Source organism: Galeopterus variegatus, unplaced genomic scaffold (assembly GCF_000696425.1).
Source record: "Galeopterus variegatus unplaced genomic scaffold, G_variegatus-3.0.2 Scaffold1029, whole genome shotgun sequence".
Classification (NCBI taxonomy): Eukaryota; Metazoa; Chordata; class Mammalia; order Dermoptera; family Cynocephalidae; genus Galeopterus; species Galeopterus variegatus.
Genome location: NW_007727140.1, coordinates 453573 through 469302, shown reverse-complemented (window position 1 = coordinate 469302; position 15730 = coordinate 453573). Strand labels below are relative to the sequence as shown.

The 15730-nt window shown below is 41.3% G+C and overlaps 1 protein-coding gene across 1 annotated transcript; it reads left to right on the top strand.

The window, feature by feature from the left end:
- The first annotated feature begins 5860 nt into the window (after positions 1-5860).
- On the top strand, positions 5861-13563 carry LOC103591787 (thioredoxin domain-containing protein 15). Its single transcript, XM_008574303.1, has 4 exons — positions 5861-6351; positions 7789-7952; positions 10102-10232; positions 11943-13563. The coding sequence occupies exons 1-4, from the start codon at positions 5965-5967 to the stop codon at positions 12137-12139; spliced, it is 879 nt and encodes a 292-aa protein (XP_008572525.1). The 5' UTR covers positions 5861-5964; the 3' UTR covers positions 12140-13563.
- Positions 13564-15730: the final 2167 nt, after the last annotated feature.

Sequence of the window (15730 nt, the reverse complement as noted above, 5' to 3'; positions counted from 1 at the left end):
GGAATGGGCTTTGTGGAGAGAGACATCCTCTTCTTTTCTTTATCTCTGCTGGTGACTCTCCCTGTGTCAATGCACTCCAGTGGCTGATGGACAATCTCCGTGGTGGTTATGACGTCTAGCCATTTTCATGGCAGCCGTTACTGTGGTGGCTGTGGTGGGACACCCACACGGAGTTGATGTTTTTGGCATGCTCCGTGGCACTGGCGGTATGCCTGGCTGTGGGAGGGGTAGAGCTCTCCTCTTGGGGTGCCCTTGACTGCTTCTGCCTCTGGACCTTGAGTTCCTTACCATTACTTTTAGTTTCTCTGCACACAGCTCACACTGGTCTCTTTATTAAGTTCTCCTCACATTACCCAAGTTAAATGTGCTGTTTTTCCTCACAGAACCTGGGCTGATTCAGGGGACTTATTGTTGCGGTCAGTGTGAGCCCACCTGACAGTGAGGGTCACATTCATGTAGATCCTAGGGATAACATCAGCTGTGGGGTGGATCATTGGTCATCATGGCCGGGCCATGAAGACAGGGTGCAGACAGAGGAGCCTTCACCAGCTGTTTCCTTCTCAGGGTGGCTGAAAATCTAAGGCTTTTTTTCTGCATAGGGTACCACTGGCAGATTAGCAACTGGAGGTGTCAGTGCTGTTCAGGTGTTTAGGAATGGGAGCGAACTCCTGGCTTCAAGACCCCTATGCCAGTCTTCACTAGGCAGTCAGCTAGCAGATTTTACTGAGCACCTGTCATATGCTAGACAGTGTACTGGGCACTGGGGGTACAGTGGTGAGCCAGACAAAGCAGCAGCCTCGCTCTCCTGTCTGGTGGGGAAGGCAGCCATGAAATGACTACAAATAATTAGGTAAATTGCAAGACTGAAAAATACATCAAGGAGAGTCTCAGGGCATTATCAGGCACTGTAATGGGAGACCTCCCACCCTGGTTTGAACGTCAAGGTAGGTGTCTTTATAGAAGTGATGTTTAGGCTAAGATCTGAAGGATGAGTCAGATTAGCCAGAAGAAGAGCGGGGTCAGAGGGCTTTTTCAGCAGAGAAACAGCCTTAGAAAGCTCTGAGGAAGGTGAAAGAATGTGAGTGATCAAAGACCATGTCTGGTGGTGCCAAGTGAGTATGCAGAATGCTATGGAATCCATACTTATTCACAGGACAGGGGGAAGCCATTGAAAAGATTTTAGCAGGGGAGTGATATGATCAGATTTGCCTTTTAACTTTCAGTTCCACTTGGTTTGCTGTGAGGAGCAGGGTCTGGAGAGGAAATAGAGGGCTGACCGCAGAGACCAGTTAGATGGCTATAGCAATTGTCCAAGTGAGAGATGGCTGAGGAGTGTTAGTGGGCATGGGGGCAAGTGGATGGATTCTGAATGTGTTTAGCAGGATAATTAATAGAACTTTGTTATGGCACCTTTCCATCTCTTTGAATTGTAAACTCCAATCATCATTATCATCATCATCACTGCAGTTGTTTATGGAATGCTTACCACGTGCCAGTGTCCATACACATCTTTTCTCATTTAATCTTCACAGTAGCCCTGTACTTTTCTGCATTTTGGTGGTATTTTCTCCATTTGTTAGAGGAGCACACTGAGTATTGCCTATGGAAACCATGGGTTGATGCCCCTCCAACCCCTGGCTATTTTTGATCCTTCTGCACTTGGCTTCCCTGCCACAGAAGCCATTGTGAAGAAACCTGCAGCTGGTAGAGAGCCTTCTGAGAAAAGCTGGAAGGGTGTGCTGGTGCTGACCTAGGCTAGGGCTCCCTGGCAGATTTGGCATGGTGCCCCCACTCTTGCTCTGCAGACAACTTCCTTGCTACCAGTGATGCAGTAATTTTCACTTTATGCATGGCTCAAAGTGTAGTCAGTTTGTTAGGTTAAAAAGTCTCTTAAAGGGCCGGCCCGGTGGCGCACTGCTACAGTGCGCCGCTTGGGAGTGTGCTTACATTCTTTGGGAATTTGAGGCTCAAAATGCTCAACATCTAATTCATCGTCTTTTCCAAAACTTACTTATTCTTCATTCCTTCTATAAATACATAACGATATCATGCAAATATTGACAACTGTAGAACAGAGCAGAGCACTAGAAACTTCAGAATGACCAAAGATTTCTGTTCTCATGGTACCTGACTCTAGCTGATCATTATTTCATATCTTCATAGAAAGCAAACAGGTTACATCAGAATGTTGGAAACAGCATTTTTGAAATATTTATCCAAATATTGAAGTGCTGCTGTGAGGAATAATAATATTCAGGTTGTGTGGTGGCGCTCCCGCCGAGGGTTCGGATCCCACATACAGACCGGTTCCCGCTCACTGGCTGAGCGAGGTGCGGGCGCAACACCGAGGGTTGCGATCCCGTTGCCGGTCCCGGTCCGGTATGGGCGCGACACTGAGGGTTGCGATCCATTGCTGGACACGAAAAAAGAGACAAAAAGGAAAAAAAAAAAAAGTCTCTTAAAAAGCACATTACCATGGGAGGGTTCAACAGCTCTCACATAGTATGCTATTTTTATCTTAGTATGGAATGTTTCATTTCTTCTTAACACCTAAATGAAAACATTGGGTCCTGAGGGCATAAAAATGTTTTTTGTTCCTAATCTGTACTGTATACTTAAATATCTTCACAGGGTAGAAAAACAATATTCCTGAACTTAAAACACTAGCACCAGGCATCACTTGGACTCCCTGTTGATTTTCTGCAGGGGACATCTATGCGAGGGTGTCCAGAGAGAACCAGATTCTAATTTGTGCCCTGATTTTATTTTCTTGAGGTTCTTTCAGTGTTTAGACATTCTGCATTTACTTATGGAACCTAGGCTGTTGATTAGGTTTAGTGAGGGCAATCTTTGAGGAGCTGGGGTGTTTGTGAGTAGGATTGGCCCTTGTAGTGGACTGAATTATGTCCCCCCAAAACTATTGAAGCTTGAATTGTATTCCCCAGGTTTTATGTATTAGAAGCTTGGCCCCCACTAAGACCGTTAAGAGGGTGGGAAATCCTATATGGTAATTAAAAGGCAGAACTTTGAAGAGGTGATTGGATTGTAGGACCGTGCTATGGCGGTCAGGGGTGTGGTTCTCAGGGCTTTAAAAGAAGAGATTTTGTCTCTCTCTCTTACGCTGCTTCCACTGTCTTGCAATGTGAGACCCCTGGGTCACTGTTGCCAACACCAGATGGGCTTTGGACTTCCCAGCCTCAGAAACTGTAAGCAATAAATTTGGTTTTCTTTATAAATCACCCAGTCTCAGGTCTTTTGTTATAAGCAACATAAATGGACTATTAAAGCCCTCAAACCTGGCATCCTTCTTTCTTCTCCAGATTCTTAGCCTCTCTGGCTTCATTTCCTGCTCTATCTTGTGGATGATCCAACCAACATGTTTTTTCTTCTGATTATACAAGCAATACATGCTTATCAGCCTAAGGCTATATAGAAAGACAGGCTATGTGGTCCTGTCCCCATGAAAATGGCAAAGCCCCCTGCCTAGGCACCCAGCCCTATCTCTGGGTTATAGTCATGGAAATGATTGACCTTTTTCTTTTCTTTTTTTTTTCCTTTTTGTCTTTTTTTACTGACCGGTAATGGGATTGCAACCCTCGGTGTCATGCCCGTACCGGGGACCGGCAACGGGATCGCAACCCTCGGTGTTGCGCCCGCACCACGCTCAGCCAGTGAGCGGGAACCGGTCTCCACATGGGATCCGAACCCTCGGCGGGAGCGCCGCCGCGCTCCCAAACGGCACACTCTCCAGTGCGCCACCAGGCCGGCCCTTTTCTTTTTTTTTTAAAGATGACCGGTAAGGGGATCCCAACCCTTGACTTGGTGTTGTCAGCACGACGCTCTCCCAAGTGAGCTAACCAGCCATCCCTATATAGGGATCCGAACCCGTGGCCTTGGTGTTATCAGCACCACACTCTCCCGAGTGAGCCACGGGCCGGCCCTTGATTGACCTTCTTCTGCTGAAGACTCACCTTGCTGCCCAAGCCCTGAACTCTGCCCTCTCTAACCTACATCGTCACCTCCCTCTCGTTACCTGCTTTCCCATCAACCTTATATATCCTCAAATTGCTCCCATGTCCTAAAAACCAAAATAGAAACTTCCCTTAGTCCCTTGCCTGCCCATAGCTACTACCCTGTCTTCCTTTTTCTCTTTATAGATAGGCCTTTGGAAAGAATTGTGTATTTTTATCCATTTAGTTACCATGTCTGGTACTCTTTATTCATTTATGTGGATTCATATTTCCATCTGGCATCATTTTTCTTCTGCTTGAAGGAGTTCCTTTAAGATTTTTGTCATGTGGGTCTGCTGGTGATGAATTCTTTTAGCTTTAGTGTGTATGAAGAAGTATTTATTTTACCCTTGTTTTTGAAAGGTATTTTGTTGCTTATGGAATTCTGGATTTATAGTTGTTTTCTTTCAGTGCTTTGAAGACACTTCTCTTGCTTGCATTGTTTCCAGCAAAAAATCTGCTGTCATCCTTGTCTTTGTTACTCTGTATATAATGTGTCTTTTTTCTCTGGCTGCTTTTAAGATTTTTCTCTTTGTCACTATTTTGAGCAATTTGATTATGATATGCCTTGGTATAATTCATTGAGCTTGGGGTTTGTTGAGGTTTTTGGATACTAGGATTTATAGTTTTTATCAAGTTTGGAAAGTTTTTGTCCATTATTTCTTAAAATATTTTTCTCCCTGCCCCCCACCCCCTTTCCAGTACTCCAATTATCTATACATTATGCTACTTGAAATTGTGCCATAGCTCACTGATGCTTTTATATGGCCGGGGGGCAGGCAGATTCTTTTTTTCTGAATGCGTTTCATTTTGGATAGGTTCTGTGTATTACTATGCCTTTAAGTATACTATTCTTTTGTTCTGCAATGTCTTATCTGCTGTTAACCCCATCCAGTGCAGTTTTCATCTCATACATGTAGTTTTTTATAGTTTTCATCTTTAGAAGTAAGATTTTTTTTTTAACATCCTAAACTAACTTATTGAACATATGTAACACAGTTATAATTACTATTTTAATATCATTGTCTACTAATTTTGACATCTGTGTAAGTTCTGGGTCGGTTTTGATTGGCTGGTAACTCTCATTATGGATTATATTTCATGTCTGGTAATTTTTTTTTTTGGTGGCTAGCCAATATGGGGATCACAACACCACACTGTAAGCAACTGAGCCAACCGGCCAGCCTAATGTCTGGTAATTTTCGATTGGATGCCAGACAGGAGTTTTACCTTGTTGAACACTGGATATTTTAGTATTCCTATAAATATTCTTGAGCTTTGTTCTGGGGTATCCAAGGTATCATGGCAGGGAGGATAAGGCCTATTCTGGGTAACAGCCAAAAGATTTTGCTTCCAGACCTGGCTCTGCTGCTTACTAGCTATGTGCCATCGGGCACCACGCTTAGCTTCTCTGTGCTTTAACTTGGTCATCTATTAAGTGGGGTAGATAATGCTTGTCTTGCCTATCTCACAGAGCTGTTACAATGTGTGCAAAGATGCTTTGCCTTAGTAGAATCTTGCACAAAACTGTTAGTAGTTTCTTGAGTATTCTTATCAAACAAATAAAAATGTTAACAAGTTTATATTTTCTTAATTGGATATCTCCACTGGAATATTTTTGGTTATAATCCACATGGCAAGCTGCAGGGTTCATGTAAACTGTGTGTTTATCCACTTATTTATTTAATAGTCATTAATCTAGTATGCTCTGTGACCTTCTTCCTGAACTGGAGAATGGTGGGTGGCTCTCTGATAGTTTAATAGAAAGGGAACATTTCATATTTGAGGACTGTAATTCTTTGGGGATCATTTATTTTCAAGTCAAATATGACTGTGAACATGCTGGCATGGTTTAGTTGCAGAGGAAAGTGGTCACTTGTCAGAGGAGAAGCCTGCTCACCCTCTGCAGGTGGGGGTTGTGTACCTGAGTGAAGAGGAGCCCCCACATGATCCGATGGGCCAGGACAGGGCAGCAGAAGAGGCTGATGCAGTGCTGGGACTGGACACCCATGGTGACCACAGGGTGATGTTGTCTGTGATTCCTGGGGAAGCTGAGGACAAACTGAGCTCAGGGCACAGCAGTGGCACCTGTGATGCTGGAGGAGAGGAAGACTCGAGGTGTGACCTCCGAGAGAGCCTCTACTCTCTGGACAGTGCTAGAGCAAACTTCCCTGATAGGGAAGAGGAGTATTACGCAGAGCCAGAAGTGCCAGAATCCGACCCAGCCCCGACAGAGGACGCCAATAACACCGAAAGTCTGAAATCCCCAAAGGTGACCTGTGAGGAGAGAAATGTGACGGGATTAGAAAATTTTACTCTGAAAATTTTGAATATGTCACAGGTAAGAAAAAAAATTATATAGTACTTTTCTCCTTTCTAGCACGTTAATTTTATGATTTAATACTCTATCAACTTTCAAAGGGAGAGTCATAATCTTTATCATATTGCATTGGAATAGCATTTAATGACTGCTCCAGTGAAAATTGACTTTGCTGTCTATGATGTTTATAGGGAAAGGAGGAAATATAACTAGTGTCGATTAGGCTTTTTAGGTGGCCTAAGCCTACTCGTCTTGCAGTAATTTTACCACCAGGACTCATGATAAAAATCCCAGTGGACAGATAGGTGCTTGACATCAGAATCACGGCGTTTTTCTTCTTCCAAATGAAGTATTTATAATAGAGACAACTTAAAAATATCTGAATTACTAAAATTGTAATTTAGCATTATTTAGACTAGCGATGCCCCTAGAAAATATGTTTTCATTAAAATATTGATGATAGTTTCTCTTTCCTCTAAAGAATGTGAATCCACTGTTTATTCTGGAGTGAGAGCTGAAACCATTCTCCTAAACCAAGCCGTGCTTTTCCAGATAGTTGGAAAAATGGTGATTCCAAAGGGAATACTGAAATAAAGACTGACAATTTCTGTAGGCTGGTTAAGAAGCCAGAAGAACAGGATGAATTCAGGCTGCTTATAAAAGAGAAGTAGATCCTAGCTTTGAAAGCTGTGATTGCTTGCTGTCAAGGAGGGCACAGTCCATTTAGTGCGTGTCGCTCCTCCAAGGGCAGGGGCTAGTGCTGGCCTCATGTTCCCTCTGAGTGACTAGTAGACACTGTGCCTCAGCTCTTTAGGACTGTTTCACGGGTCATACATGACCACGAGAGAGCAGTTTAAACAGTCTGAGTTACAGTTTAAACAGATGGTGGCAGGGGCGGTGCACCCTCGAATTGAACTAACCTTTGGCCAAATTTTTTTATTTTTGGCGGGTGGCTGGTATGGGGATTAGAACCCTTGACCTTGGTGTTATCAGCACCATGCTCTATGGAGTGAGCTAACTGGCCAGCCCCGTGACAAAATATATTGATCCGACTGCTTAGTATAGACCCAGCTCTACTGAGATTATAGTTTGGATCTGAGATCATAGTGCTCTAATAATGCCATTTTAGATTGAGATGCACAGTTGAAAGGTTGGGGCAGTGGCCTGTATCCTGTGAGCATTTAGTATTTGAATTGATGAATTATGAAAAATAATTGAATAGCTCTGTAGTAATATTAGGAAAGCTTAGAGGAAAGTTTATAATGTGGCATCTGATAGTACTTTGCTGCTGATTCACAGGTTCATATGGTTCTAAATACAAAAGGTTCCTGAGGGTACATTGCACAGTCTCCCTCCTCTCCCTGGAGGCAGCAGTATTTCTTGTTTCTTGGGTAACCTTCCAGAAAAGTGTACATGTACATTTACTGCTGACTTTAACACTTGTTTCTTTTACCATAGGATCTTATGGATTTTCTAAATCCAAACGGTAGTGACTGTACCCTAGTCCTATTCTACACCCCATGGTGCCGATTTTCTGCCAGTTTGGCCCCTCATTTTAATTCTCTGCCCCGGGCATTTCCAGCTCTTCATTTTTTGGCACTGGATGCATCTCAGCACAGCAGGTATGTTCCCTGGGTGGGGTTTGTGTCTCATCCTTTTGGCTGATGGTTATAGTTATTTGGAGGCTTTAATTAGTTAGCTTAGAAATAGAGGAGGTGGGCATGAGCTTTGGAACAGGACTGAAGGAAGGGAAAGGCAGGAGTGAGTAGTGAGGGTTGTCAAACTCTTGAGGGAGCTGGTGGCATCACTTTCTTTCTCTCTTAAAGAAAGAGGCCTGTTCTCTGTGTGGGGGATTTAAAGGTGGTGGGTGGGGCCGCATCTTTTAAAAAATAAAAATAAATAAAAAAATTAAAGGTGGCAGGTGATGGCACCTGATGGCAGGGGAGGAGCCAGAGGAATTTTTAGGGTCCTGGCCAGACTGAATTAGCACAGTTGGCATCACAGTAGGATATTCCTTTCTGACTTTAACCTACAGTTTAGGTCCCCACCCCTGGCAATCTAACTCCCAGCACCCCTGTTCTGTGTCTACTTAGGATTTCTTTCTTTCCTTCCTTTCCTTTTTCTTCCTTCTTTCTTTCTCTCTTATGATTTACATTTATTCTTGCATGCATGTTCTGCAGTAGACAATAAAATAATGAATTAATTTAGCTCTTTAAAATAACATTTACCTTTGTTTTATATTTCTTTTAAAGTTCACTGAGCTTTTCTCTCTCTTCCTCCCCACCCCCCACCCTGAGGATGACTACCAGCAAACTTTTGTCTTTTTTTAAATGTTCAATAAAATAAGGTACAGAGAACTTTGTTAAGGTGTTCTGTATTTCCCTGAAGTGCTATGACTGTGCTGGGGTTATAAACTGTGTGTTCCCCCTCTTCTTCTAAATTGGATGCTTCTTAGCAGGGCACAGGGAGTTTGTATGTTAATATTTAGAAGTGTCTGGAAGATGAAGAAAAATGAAGTAGAGCAAAACCTTATTAATTTGCACTCCACTGATTTTCAGTATGGGAATGTATCTGCCAATGTTTACCTGAAGCTGTTTATGAAGAAAGAAATTCCCCACAAATTAGTAATTCTCATATGGGCATCAGGACTAAGTGGCCTGGCCCAGGGAAACAGACTGATTGGGAGGACAGTTCAGGTCAATGTCCAGCTTTGACAGGCCCTCCACTGCCCCCATGCATTCTTAGTACTCTTTGGTTTGGGGTCTGGCACTGTCTGCCCCCACCACCTCCCTCCACCCCACCATAGGCTTTTACTGTTTGCTTTGTTCTTTCTTTCCTTCACCTCCATATAGTGCCTGGTATGGTGCCTTAATTATAGAGAAGTGGACACTTGTTCTTATTATATGGGCTGGGACGTGTGTTTGCCTCTTATGTTAATATTTAAGTCAGCGTGTTTACAAAGGAGAAAAATTCTGATTATCCAATATTGCTATTTTACTAATGGGGAAACTGAGGCTTGAACACCGAGTGTTTTGACTCTAGAGCTGATCACCACTGGTCTGTGTTATGTAAAAGTCATATTACTTCCAAGTCATCCTGCCCTAATTGTACACTTCCTGGGGTGTTTGTTAGATCATATATTCCCATGTGCCAACTTACCAAACTAATTGCTTACCATAAGTTGATCTTTTTTGAGGGGTGGTGAGGAGGGGTATTCTGAAGACTTTGAAATTTCTTCTGTCAAGTAAGTTGCCAGTGTGCTTTGTCCATGAATTAGCATTTTTTGTTTGATGTTTTCACAGTTAGGAACTTAAATAGTGAAATAATCATGTCATGGGTGCATCTATATTGTAATAGAAAGCAACTCAGATTGCAGAACAGGAATGCCCCGAACCAAGACCCATAAGGAAAGACGTCAGTAACAAACTAAAAGCCTGAAGTTTATTTTTTATTTTATTTTTTTTAAAGATGACCGGTAAGGGGCTCTTAACCCTTGACTTGGTGTTGTCAGCACCGCGCTCTCCCAAGAGAGCTAACTGGCCATCCCTATATGGGATCCGAACCCGTGGCCTTGGTGTTATCAGCACCACACTCTCCGGAGTGAGCCACCACGGGCGGCCCTCTAAAAGCCTAAAATTTAAATATCAGAAACCTCCCTAGGTCACGTGAAACTGATCCTTTTTCATTTATTTCTGTCCATTCTGATATGGTAATTGTGTGAGAAAGCCCATCGTTAATTTAGGTTTTCTGACTGACTTCTTTCTCTTGTAGTCTTTCTACTAGGTTTGGCACTGTAGCTGTTCCTAACATTTTGTTATTTCAAGGAGCTAAACCAATGGCTAGATTTAACCATACAGATCGAACATTGGAAACACTGAAAATCTTCATTTTTAATCAGACGGGTATGTAGAAATAATATATTGAGGAAGAAGATATTTTGTAGTGGGGGGTATGTGCCTTCTGTGGGTTTTGATCTATTATAATCCTTATCCTAAGTGAAGGATTCAAGATTGATTTTGAGATGTAATACTTTTCTAATGAACTGTTATGATCCTGTTAAATATCTTCTAATAAATGGCAAGTTCAACATGAATAGGTAATTTTAATGTTTATAGATGCTTTTTTAAAGAAAAACCAAACAGCTTTATTGAAATATAATTCACATACCATACACTTCACCTATAGGTACTTTTTATTTTATTTTTAGCAGCTGGCCAGCCACTTATAGAAACCTTTTAACATATATTTTTCACTTACATTTTAATATTTACACAAAAATGTGCATAAATCATTAAGTGTACAGGGTGATGAATTTTCACAAAGTGAACAATAACCAGTACTCGGATCAAGAAATAGAACATTTCTAGCCCCTCTTCAGCATCACTTCTCCTGTCCTCCCTGAAGATAACCACAATCCTGACTTCTAATACCATAGACTAGTGTTTCCTGTTTTGAACTTTATATTAATGGAGACATATAGTATGTATTATTTTTTGTCTAGCTTATTTTACCCAACATTGTGCTTGTGAGATACTGCCTTGGTTATGTTTTGTTCCTTTTTATTGTTGAGTAGTATTCCATTTATTAATTCATTTGCAGATGCTATTTTCTTAATATTTGCCAAAACATATGACCTTATTTTTTAATGTATGTAAATTTTGAGCATTGTAAATTGGAGAAGTCTCTTCCACTGGAAAAGTTCACTCCTCAAAAGCTTTAATGCCTCAATTATGAGCACCCCACTTCTTCCTGAAGAATATTCACTGGAAATAAATACAAATTGCAACACACCTTTCATATATATTAAGCTGCATGTAGTCACTTTTATCTAAGCACTAAAGAACAAAGAGCTGAGTTAGCTCGCCTCAATTATGAGCACCCCACTTCTTCCTGAAGAATATTCACTGGAAATAAATACAAATTGTAACACACCTTTCATATATATTAAGCTGCATGTAGTCACTTTTATCTAAGCACTAAAGAACAAAGAGCTGAGTTAGCCTATAGGCGTAAGACTGGGATATTACAAGGTGGTTAGCTATTTCAAGTCTTGCAGTGGATTCCCAATTGTCATTCAGATTGATGTGGGGAGTGGGACTCATTTTGTTCAATGCACTAAGAAGACCTAGAACACAACTGAAATCTAGGAGTCACAGCATCTTTGGTAATCACTGATCCCAGTGGTGGCTAGTTGGTCTAACAATTCTTTCTGTAAATTTAAAAGCATTTTGAATTTAGCATTAATTAACCTGTGAAAACATTCTGTAGACTTCTGAGAGTACCTTTACTAGTTACTTGTTGAATTTTGGTCTCAAAAGAGCACAAAAGGCAACTCTTAACAATGCATTGTCTAAGAAACCTCTTAATGAGTTCTCAGAAATTGTAGTGTTTTAGCTTTGAATAGCTGAATGGATTCCTGATCCTTTGATGCATTGGGGAGAAAGGCAAGTTACAAATTAAACTGACAGGCAAGTGAAATCCATCCCAGATATATTAGTGGTGGTGTTTATTTTAGGACTGCATGTCATTTTGCATACCATGCATAATACTTCAGAGAAGTCTGTGGCAGGTGCTTTTTCTAACTGATTTGAAACAATTGATTTCTCTTTCAGGTATAGAAGCCAAGAAAAATGTGGTGGTAACTCAAGCTGACCAAATAGGCCCTCTTCCCAGTACTCTGATAAAAAGTGTGGACTGGTTGCTTGTATTTTCCTTATTCTTTTTAATTAGTTTTATTATGTATGCGACCATTCGAACAGAGAGTATTCGGTGGCTAATTCCAGGACAAGAGCAGGAACATGCGGAGTAGTGATGGACTGGAAGGAGAAGTTGGAAAGAGGAATTTCCGTCCTTTTATTTCAGAAATTAGTGCTGCAATTTCATACATTTTCACCAACTGACTTGCAACTTCAGTCAAATTAAAAGTATCATGCATTTGTTGAGCTACTGAATGTGTAAAAAATTATTTGCTGGTGTTTTAACTAGTATTGCAATAAGAACATGCAAAAATATTCAATAGAATGCACTGTTCTTGTTTTTAGTACTTGAATGTAATCCAATATTTTAAAAGAGTAATCCAGTTTGAAATGTGAAGACATATTCTAGTAGAATAGTGAGAATGACAATATGCATACTAGACAGAAGGTAGAAATAGGACTTTCAGATTATACTTTTAGAAAATTCTTGATTCTTTATGTATGTCTAAAAAGGTTGGTTTTCTGTTTGTTTGCAATTTCTCTTTCAGAGTCCATAAGCAGAAAAGTGTTCTGTTACGGGAAGAGTAACTAGAATTGACTAGTGTGACCCCACAAATAGCAACCGATAGAAAATAAAAGAGTCAGATACCTTGGTGTTTGTGATCTATACTTTCACTGAAAGAATTTGAAGTGGTTTAAGTTGTTTCTGGGTAAGGCAGATGTTAGGAGAAAGTAAATGTGATAACTAAAGCTCATTTGTTATCAATTCCATGCTAAAACATAATCTTTAGCCATGGTTGTCTAACCAGCATGCATTAATTGACCCTTAAAATGTTCCTAGTAATGTGCCAGGTTTAGTGAGAGTCAAAAGAAGTATAAAACACCGTTCTTGCTCACAAGTTGATTTTATTCTAGTTCAGGACACATTTAGTAAAGAGACAACATATAATTTATACAAACTTTTTGAAAAGGTACTTCTAAAAGATCCCTTAAAATAAATTCAGATATAAGACAGCTGATTACCTAATGATAAATTACTTTTATACTGTTTCCAGTGTTTTAGACAGAGTAGTTGAATGTTTACTTCATAAGGTACCCTAAGCCTACAGAAATAGAGATCTTAGATGTCTCCTTCTCAGAGTGTTGAATGGGAGTTTACAACTTTAAAGTTATGTGTCATGCTGTGAACAGCTGTGGTTGGGGTGGTCACGGGCAGGAGGGGACCATGACTCAGAAAGGTACCATTATTTCCATTTTACAAATGAGCAAACTGAAGCATAGAGGAGTTAAATAACTTGCCCAGGTTACACAGACAGTAAATTGATGAAGCTGGGATTTAAACCTTCACATGGATGTATACCTGTAATTACAAATACAAGAAAAAAAAATCTAGTGATTCTATTTTACAATAACTAACATTTGAGTTATTAATATATGATGGCCTGATACTGTTTTAAAAGCTTCACATAAACTTTTATTTATCTATACAATAGTCCTGAGATTGACACTATTAAATATCCTTATTTTTAAAAGTAAATTGAGGTTCCGAATAATTTGTTCTTAGTCATGGAGCTTTCAGTGGTGGGACCAAGCTTCAAACTTAAGTATTCTCACTGCACAGCCTCTGTGTGGGATGGCACCCTCCTGGCTTCTGTACCATGGCCCGTGTGACCATTGAATGCATTTCTCTCTAGTCTTTCTCCTGTGTGTGTTTCCCATGGTTGTAGTCATAATATAGCTATAACTTAGCACCTTACTTTTTTGTTTGATTAACAAATGACAAATATTTTACTGTTGGTAATAGTTTTCCTAACCTTAGATACATAATAGGCCTTTGAGTAGACTCAACATTACTTACCTAACCTGTCTTCTTTTGCTGTATATTATTGTTGTATGTATAGTCTCATTTCTTTGGGGGGAAATTCCCAGAGTGGGAGTTATAATATCAAAGATACAAAAACTTTCATGCCTTTTGAAATATAAGGGGGCCCTATTCTAGTCTGAAGGTGGAGGGAAAGCTCCCAGGATGACCAACAGATCCATGGCTTTGCTTCTAACACTCGGCTGAGACCAGCTACATGGGATTCTCCTGGAGGGAAATGTGGAACAGGGCTGTTCACTGGAGAGGAGGTTCAAGTTTAGAGGGGATCAGCCAGGAAGCACTGCTGTTGAGGGAAGCAGAAGGGGGAAGCTAAACCATCTAAACCATCTAAACAAAACCAGAACCAGCTAAAACATCCCAAGCCATCCCAAGCCAAGTGAGCTACAGAGGATGTGCCCAGTTCATCTTTGCTAAGGGATTTAAATCCTGTCAATTGGGGAGCTTTGTGTGAGGGCAGAACATTCACAGCCCCTATTGGTAGACATCACTTTCCTGGGTCCTTGCATCCTTCTCTTGCTGCTTTAATGACTAGACTTGAGATACCACAGTTTCGTACAGTGGTGTTAAGGAAGGAAAATGATGAAAATAAGCTCACTGAAAATGCTGAAGGGTCACTAACTTGTCAACCAATTCATCTTTCAGTTCTCACTTTAAAGAAAAAATATGAGTATTTTTCATGATCATAAACACCAGATATAAATATTGGAAATACAACCTTTAACTCCACCCCTAAGTCTCTGTCTGCTTTGGGCATCAGGCAAAAGAAACCAGAGTGTCTTACATAAATGCCTTCAGACCAGTGACATCTGATCAAGCCCTCTCCCTGATTCCTCCCCTGAGTTTTGCTTTTGAAATAGTTACATCTTGTCAAGCAGGCAGAAGGAAGAAGAAAGGTCAGGCCAGAAGTACATAAATTTTAGGCTAAAATTTAGACAAAAAGTTTTATTTTTTCCAAGTCCATATGGGATATAAAACTGACCACTAACAACTGCTAAGTTGAATAATAGACACTCATTCTTTTTAAAAAATACATTCTTTTGCTATATCCTCTGCAAAACTGCTTATGTTATTAATTTGCTTAAATTATTTAATAAAAAAAGATACAAATGAATATACTAAAAAACACCACACTTTAAGGGGTGAATTTTATGGTATGTCAATTAAATCTCAAAAAAAAAAGGAATGAAAACAAAATATTAATAAATACAACATATAAAAATACTTTTTAAAGAAATGATACAAAAGGAAATTTAACTAAATATGTCCCCATCTGTCTCCCTGGAGTGCCTACTGTGTGCTGCAACTGTGCGGATGCTAATGTCACAGCTACTTTTCAGAAAGCACTATACGCCAGGTTTTCCACTTGTAACCAGGCAAATGCTGATGAGCCAGCTTGCGCGAGGACTGGGCACCTAAGCAGTGACCCAGCAGAGCAGATTCGAACCCACGGCTGACTGACTTACGGGCCGTCGATGTAAACGACTACTGTTCACTGTCCCCTGCGAGTACGGAACGACAGACTGGGGGGCGCCCAAACACACGCGACTCATCTCCCTTGACCCTGCCGCGACATCCTCCCGCCGGCGCGGACTGTGCGCCCCGCCGTCCAGGAGGGAGCCCAGCACGGTCGGACCGACCGCGAGTGCGAGCGCAGCCGAGGCCCAAGGCGATGACAGGGTCCGACCTCCGAAGAGCAGGAGCGGAGGGCAAGCCTCGCTCCCCGCCAGCCGGCCCACCTCCCCGGCGCAGACGGGACGAGCCGGCACCGGAGCGGCGACGACGCGGACGGAGCGCGGAGGCGGGATCTGAGGCTGCTGTACGG